This window comes from Microcebus murinus, chromosome X (assembly GCF_040939455.1).
Source record: "Microcebus murinus isolate Inina chromosome X, M.murinus_Inina_mat1.0, whole genome shotgun sequence".
In the NCBI taxonomy this organism is placed as follows: Eukaryota; Metazoa; Chordata; class Mammalia; order Primates; family Cheirogaleidae; genus Microcebus; species Microcebus murinus.
Window position 1 is genome coordinate 65,623,510 of NC_134136.1, and position 8,382 is coordinate 65,631,891.

The 8,382-nt window shown below is 42.9% G+C and overlaps 1 protein-coding gene across 1 annotated transcript; it reads left to right on the forward strand.

Annotated features, from left to right (window-relative positions):
- Positions 1-962: 962 nt before the first annotated feature.
- Positions 963-2,374, forward strand: LOC105881042 (putative MAGE domain-containing protein MAGEA13P). The gene has a single exon (XM_012782485.3). It carries the CDS (start codon positions 1,007-1,009, stop codon positions 2,018-2,020), a length of 1,014 nt encoding a protein of 337 aa, XP_012637939.1. The 5' UTR covers positions 963-1,006; the 3' UTR covers positions 2,021-2,374.
- Positions 2,375-8,382: the final 6,008 nt, after the last annotated feature.

An 8,382-nucleotide genomic window follows, 5' to 3' on the forward strand; every position in this document is an offset into this window, starting at 1 on the left:
GGAGATCCTGGGCAGAGGTGGCTATATGTGGTACTTCCTCACTTTTGTCTCATTGGTCTCACGGAGGTGAAGACCTTGGTCTAAGGGGGCAACTTCATGTCAGCAGAGGTAGCTACATCAGGTCAGCCCAGGGAAAAGACCCAGCCTCTGCCAGGAGTCATGCTGAAGACCCTGACTGAGGTTTGAGGGAACCCCCTCTCTACCCTTGAATAGTTGGGGCCCCTGCCCTGTACTACCCCTGCCCTGGGAGGCCTTGGTGTATGATGTCTAACTGTGGTGCCCCCTTATTCCCACCTAGTGGTCTCAGCAGACTGGACTCAGTTCAACACAGGGAGAAGTCTCAGGCCCTGCCAGGAGTCAATTTGAGGGTGGAGGGTACCCCCTACACAAGAAAAGATGGGCCTAGCCCATCCCTGCCCTGCTGTTTGCCATGATTGGACCCAGAGGAGGATCTATTTCAGAACTGTGGGGTCCTCACAGAGTCCTTGCCCACCTGTCAGCCCTGGGGGGACTGGGGCTGTACTTGTAGTCTGCAGCTTGAGAGGCTCTCTCAATTCCTCTTACCGGGGCTCCAGGAATTGGAGTTGAGGGCCTTGGTCTGGGCCATATCTCCTGAGGTCACAGAGCAGAAGAGGCTCAGGCAGTGCCAGGAGTCAAGGTGAGGTACACACCTTAAATGTGTACCAAGGGCCCTAGCCCCCAGAACAGAGGGAACCCCACAGCATCCAGCCACACCTACCGTACTGTCATCCATAGAAGTCTCATGTTCTGTTGGCTGGCTGCACCCTGAGGAGCTTTTTCACATCCTCATACAGGTTGCTAGGGGACAGGCTGACGAGGAGAACAGATCTGTGAGGCCCTAGAGAACTAATGGAGGACCTGTTGAGACAGACTTTGTCAGAACTAAGAAAGTTAACTTTCTCACACTCTTCCTCTCTCTCTCAGTCCAGTTGGCTCCATCACTCATCTCCTGCTCACACTCCTGCTTGCTTCTTCAGCGCAGATCATGATGCCTCTCAGCCAGAAGAGTCAGCCCGGCAAGAATGAGCAAGGCCTTCAGGCCCAAAAAGAGGCACAAGGCCTGGTGGGTGCACAAGTTCCTGCAGCTGAGAAGGTGAGCTCCACAGCCTCCTCCTCCTCTGCTCTGATCCCAAGCACCCTGGAAGCAGTGTCTGCTGTTGGAACACCAGATGCTCCCAAGAGTCCTCAGAAAACCTGCTCCTCCTCCACTACTATGAAAGCCACTCCATGGAGCCAACCTGAAGAGGGTTCCAGCAGCCAGGAAAAGAATGATCCAAGCACCTCACAGTTCCTGCCATATCCTGAGTGCTTGTTTAGTAACATGCTAGAGAAGAAGGTGGCTGAGTTGGTGAAGTTTCTGAGTGTCAAGTATACAACAAAGGAGCCTGTAACAGAGGCAGAAATGCTGAAGAATGTCATTAAAGAGTATAAAGACCACTTCCCTGGGATCTTCATGAAAGCCTGTGAATGCATGGAGATGGTCTTTGGCATTGAGGTGAAGAAAGTGGATCCCATCAGCCGCTCTTATGTGCTCACCAAAATGCTAGACCTCACCTATGATGGAAGGCTGAGTGATGACGAGGGCATACCTAAGACTGGCCTCCTGATTCTTATCCTGGGTGTGATCTTCATGGAGGGCAACCGTGCCCCTGAGGAGAAGATCTGGAAGGTGCTGAATATGATTGGGGTGTATGCTGAGGGGAAGGATTTCATCTATGGGGAGTGTAGGAAGCTCATCACCAAAGATCTGGTGCAGGAAAAATACCTGGAGTACCGGCAAGTGCCCAACAGTGATCCTCCAAGCTACGAATTCCTGTGGGGCCCAAGGGCTCATGCTGAAACCAGCAAGAAAAAAGTCCTGGAATTTTTCTCCAAGGTCAGTGGGAGTGAAGCCACTGCCTTCACATCCTTGTATAAGGAAGCTTTGAGAGATGAAGAAGAGAGAGCTCAGGCTAAAATTGCCAACAAGGCCAAGTTCAGCAGCTTCTGCCCTGAGTAAAGTCTAGGAGGGATTCTTTATTCTGTTTGAAGGGAGTAGCCAAGTTTTTAAGTAGTGGAAGGCTGATTGCAGATTTTATTGTTATTTTTTTCTTTTTGGTATTTTTCAAATGTTTATCTTAAAAAGTTTACTAGCTTCAGAATCTAGATTCATGAATGACATTGGGCACACATTTATTGCTGTGTATAAGGCTTAAGAATAAGAGTTTTGCTATTAAGTAAAACAAATTGGGGAAACTTCCATATTATTTTGTAATCTGGAACAAGATAACGTAGCGTTGGAGTTAAAATTTCCTTAGAAATGTGAAAGAGCCCAGTAATAAAACCAGTGAGATTAATAATTACAGGAACAACATAAGAGATGATTAATCCTAGGATTTCTGTATCTCCTTTAGTCTGTTGTTTTGTAAAACTAAAAGTTTATACCTTATTTTCTTGGCTTATCCTAGAATGTATAATAAATTAAATCTTATTAAATGAGATCTTCAGTTCACTGGCTCATTAATTCCCCAAACATTAATTGAACATCTGCCCTTTGGAAGACACTATGGTAGTGGGGATTCTAGGATAAGCAGGGAAGATGGTGAGATGTCCAGTAAGACCTAACAAGCAAGTGAAAAAAAAAATGGAGCAAGGTAGTGGGACTCCAGGTGCGAGTAAGTGTAAATACCCTGAACCAAGGCAGTTTGGGGCTTTGGGAAGTTGCAGCTCCTTCTGCATGAATTCGTTTTAAATTAAGCTAGATGGTGGCAGGTCCCAGACTCTCAGACAGAGTGCCGTACAGGTAAAGATAAAAACCTACAATGAAAAACTGCTTTTAGCAGTTCCTTTTGGATGGTGGATAAAGCAGAAAGAAATTTCCACCTGGACAGGCATAGAAGGTATCCTGTGCCCTTGTCTTAAAGTGCATGAACTAAATGCTCATACACATCTACAGGGATTTCCTGAAAAATAGGGCGATACTCCCTTGAAGTGGTTCCCAGAAGCCTCTATGCTGGCACTGTTTTCCCAGGCCTGGGTGAGCCATAGCCTACCCCATTGAAAGGATGTTTAATTAGATGGTCTTGATTGTAATTTGTCCAACACTGAGCGAGGGCTAGATTTTGGGTGGGAGTAAAATAAGTGAAAACAATGGTTTGCATGGAAGAGAAGAAGGTAGGAGGGAGGGGGAAAGGAGTTAGTCTCTGACTTAAATCCTAGGACCTTTGAGTTGCATCCAGCTGAGGAAAACTCCTCCACATCTAAATAAAATAGTGTATCTACTAATAGGGAAAATTTTCTGAGTTTTATTTACAAAGTGGCACTTCTGGCCCATTTGGTGTGTCATGTCCTGGAGTGCTGCATATTCTCTGAGATGTCCTTGATCACACACACAAACACACACACACACACACACACACTATCTCAGAGAATGTAGTGTGTAGGGAAGAGTCGGGGGTCAAAATCATATTCAAAATTTTTGCCATTTAATAAATATCCAATGTATGCCAGGCACTATGGCAGTTGCTTTACTCAGACTACATACATTCCAGCAGTCCTATGAGACAGGGTTTATCAAACCCATTTTATAGATGAACAACCTGAGGCTCATAACACTTGGCAAATTGCTCAAGATCATATGGCTAGTGAGCCCATACTGTCCCCACTTTTGCCAGCCTAAAGCAGGCCTTCTGTTTCTTAGTTCATTTCTCTTCTCAATACTCCATAATGTCTTTCATGTAACAAAAATTTTTGGCCAAGATACTTAAAAAAGCAGGCACAAAGAAGGGAAGGTAACATGAGAATCACACGTATCTAGGGGTTGTCTGTGGGCTTTATGAACCTAGGGTCCTCCTGCCTGAGCTTCAGGGTTGTTGAAAACGGACTCTGCCCAGATGCTGGCATTTTTGTCCCATTCCAGCATTTTTCTGTATTACATTGCCCTTCCTCTGGTGTTCCCTGTGTGCCTTTCTGCCCCATTCTGTAACCTCCCCTGCTGACCAGCTCGTCACTTACTCCTCCTCCGAATACTGTGCCCTGCTTCCATTGGAAAAGCCCAGAATCACCTATCCTTATCCTAACATAGAGTATTTCTACTCTCTGCAGAAGTTCTCTGGCTGTCCCATTCCACATTCTGGACCCCCTCTGATAGCCACAGCCCTTTCAATTTAAAAGGACACTTTGGAGGATGTTTTGATGCCTAGTCATCCCTCCCCCTCCCCCAAGGCCTCTTCAATGCACTCTCAAATTGTTTTTCAAATAGACTGGTGAGTAGAGTCTCATTTGCGCTTAGTCTACTGGTTGTTGGGAATATAACCCTAAAGTTAGAGAAAGAGATTTTGAAATCACTCTCATATTTGCAGTAAGACTTTAATAAAATGTATTATTTGAAACAGGCCACTTAACCTGCAGCTTCAAGGTCACATGTGGCCCTCCAGATCCCCAAGTGTGGTCCCTCAACTGAATCGAAACTTCAAGGAACATAAAGATTTGTTCTGTAAAATTTAGATTCAGTCAAAAGACCACACTCAAGGATCTAGAAGTCCACATGTGGCCCCAAGGCCACAGGTTCCCCACTGCTGAAAGCCAAAGCTTCCCTCATAAGCAATAGATAAGGAAAGACCAAATAAATTACTGTATATGCAAACATCTACAGGAGGCTGAATTCCTAAAACCCTAGAATCCTCCTAGGAGGTAAACATTAGTTCCTTGGTGTACATGCTAGCTCTGAGGAAAAAATAAAATGATAATTAACCATCCTTCCATTTGCTTTTGTCTATGTTTCTGCCCTTACAGGAAAATCCTGGTTTGCAATTAACCTTAATGGCACCTGTACAGGTATTCAGGAATGTTCAGTCATGTGGAGAGTAGCAGAGACTCATAACTTAAGATTTTGACCAAGCATCCTAAGGAAGGATAAATCTCAGCCTAGTAAGATTATAGAGGTTATTGCAAAAGGCACTTCAGAACTTCCTGCTAACATTACAGGATCCTTTGGGAACTAGATATGATCCTGTATTTGAAAGCACTTGTAAAAGTTGATGAATTTCAAGGTAAATTTAGTCTTTTCAGAAATTCTTTCAAGAAATGAAAAGGGTTGTTGTCATAACAAATTATAATTGCTGTTTGTTTACTGAGCACCTACTATGTGACAGCTTATGGGAGAGATTGGAAGTGCTCATCCACATGTTGTCTTCCTCTTTTTCCTGGACTGTTGAATGCAATCAGCTCCTGGGTGTACAGTATCTGGCCTGAAGGTCCATCCCCCAGGCCCTGGAGATCAAACCCTGACCATGCCAGGGCGAAGGACACTGGTCCCAGGAAGTCCTTCTCAAGGGTGCCCAAGATGATTCAATAGCCCTCCCTCTTGGGGAGTGTCCTACTCTACTGGAGTCTTCAGGCAAGCAGCATCAGGGAGGTCCAGCACGCAGGGAGCTCACAGTCTACGCAACCCTCAGTCTGCTGCAGGACCCCAAAGGAAAGGTCTGATCCCCATCCCTGTGGAAGCCTCCATATGGTGGCTCAATTTGCTGTGGGTGTGGGAGGGGAAGGGGTGAAAAAGAGTCTAGGTGGAAGAAAGTCTACTTCCTGGTCATCTCCAACCCTCTTTCCTGGAGGCAGCCTACCCACAATGATAGGGTTCTAGAGTCATGGAGATCACCTGGGAGCAAGTGGACCCCTGTGGCTCCTACAATATAGTATGGGCCTGAGTTGGGAAATGTCTGTGTGGGGACCAACAAGATGGAACCTGAGTGGTTGAGACTCCCTGGGAAGGGCAAAGTTGCCCAGTGGGTAGGGAATCAATATGGCACCTGCCATCCAGCTTGGGTCTGTGGAGCAGGAGATGCCTAGGGTGGGAGGGGTGAGAGCCTGATGCCCTGTCTGTAAGAAGCTCTCCCTTAACTGGCAGCAGCAGTCTCTGGCCCACTTCAGTAGCTCAGGAGCCCACTAACAGTCCGACATGTGAGCGAGGGGAATGTTAGCCAAACCACTTACCTTTCTGGCTGGTCTCCAAGCTTTTCTGGGCTTATTCCCCACCAATGCCTTTCTCCTTCCAGTTCTGCTCTGCAACCTCTCCCCATGGAGTCTCCTATAGGTTCAGGCACCTTTCCTTCAGGCACTCATCTGATCTATGTTTGTCTGTCTGGTTGTTTTTTCTCTTTCATCTAAAATTCCTCCTTCTTACAGAGATGCTCTGGCTGGTGGTATCTTTGATCTGCCATCTTTAATCTGTCTTCCTCTTCATGTTTCTCATTCTTAGAATTCTTCTTGGATCTGCAGGTGTACAGTTTGCATCAAATTTGGGACATTTTCATTTATCATTTCTTCAAATATTTTTTCTATCCCCCTTTGGGCCTCTTTTTCAGTCTCAAAATTCATGTATATTAGGCTATGTGAAGTTACCACATATGCTTACTGATGTTCTTTATTTGTTTCAGTCTTTTTTTTCCTCTCTGTGTTTCGTTTTAGAAAATGTCTATTGCTATAACTTCAAATAGAGTAATCTTTTCTTCTGCCATGTCTAATCTGCCATTAATCCAAACTAGTGTATTTTTAATTTAAATATTGTAATTTTCTTCTCTTGGAGTTCATTTGGGACTTTTATCATATCTCCAATATGTGTTTAATATGTACAACTTTCCCTCTTTTTCTTGAACATATGAAATACAGTTTTAATAACTATTTTAATATCCCTGCCTACTAACTCTATCATCTATGTCAGTTCCAATCAACTGATTTTCCTACTCAATATCAATGTTAATTTTATGCTTCTCTGAATGCCTGGCAATTTTGAATATATGTCAGACTTTGTGAATTTTACCTTGTTCAGTGCTCAATATATTTTTTAATTCTATAAATAAATATCCTTGAGCTTTTTCCTGGGAAAAAGTTACTTGAAACAGTATTATCCTTCATGTCTTGCTTTTAAACTTTGATAGGTAAGACCAGAGCAGTGTTTAGTCTATGGATAATATTGCTTCACTACTAAGGGAAGATCCTTCAGAGTACTCAATCTAAGGCCCCATGAATTATGAGGATTTCCACTCCGACTGATGGGAATAGGACATATTCCCAACTCTGAGTGAGCTCCAGAGTGAAAAATGTCAGTTCCCCCTCTGCACACTGTGGCCTCCATTATCTCCCTAGGCAGTGATTTAGGGCAATTGTAGGGCTCACCTCATTTGTTTTTCTTTTCTTTTTTTGGAATACAAACACTTCATTGATACATAATTGTGCATATTTTTGGGTTACATGTGATATTTTAGTACATTTTACAATGTGTAATGATCAAATCAGGGTATTTAGGATATCCATCATCTCAAGCATTTATCATTCTTGTGTGTTGGGAACACTTCAAATCTTCTTTTCTAGCTATTAAGTATTTTGAAGTGTACAATATATTATTGTTAATTAGTCACCCTACCATAGTATTGAACTGTAGAACTTATTCTTTCTATCTAACTGTATGTTGGTACCCATTAACCTACCTCTCTTCATCTTCCTCACCCCAGCTTCCCTGCCTCTGGTAACTACTGTCTACTTTCATGAGATCAAGTTTTTTAGTTCCCACTTACAAGTGAGAGCATGAGATATTTTTGTTTTTCTGTGCCTGGCTTATTTCACTTAACATAATGACCTCCAATTCCATTTTTGTTGCTACAAATGACAGGATTTTATTTTTTTCATGGCTGAAAAAAAATGTTTATTTTTTTCATTACTTTTCATTTCTGAGAAATCAGTTTTCATTGCCTGATGGCCAATGGAAACTGTTGTTTTATATATTTCATCTGGATCTTTTGGTATATCAGGTAGAAGTGAAAATGTAATTCCTGTTGCTACATTGTGGCCAGAAACAGAAGTCCTATAATCCAAATTTAAAAACTAAATTATCTAGGTATGAGAAACATCCCAAAATTTCAATCTTATTTAAATTAAAATTAGGATTGAAAGACAGTGGATCACCATCAAATTGGTATTAACTGATCAACACTGAAGTGCACATATAGTAGTAACATTCATCTGGTGTCGGGCAGATGGGAAGGTGGAGGAGGGGATGGGTATATACACACCTAATGGGTGCGGTGCACACCGTCTGGGGGATGGGCACACTTGAAGCTCTGACTCGGGTGGGGCAAAGGCAATATATGTAACCTAAACATTTGTATCCCCATAATATCCTGCAATAAAAAAAAATTTAAAAAAGAAAGACTGCAGGAGACATATTTATGTTCATATAGACATATTTATGTATAATTGGGAGAATATAGAGCAAAGTAGCAACAATGTTTTTTTTCTCTGCTAGTTGAAATGTAAGTGATTTATTTATTTACTTATTTATGGTTTTAAAATTGTCCCACATTTATGAAACATATGAATATCTTT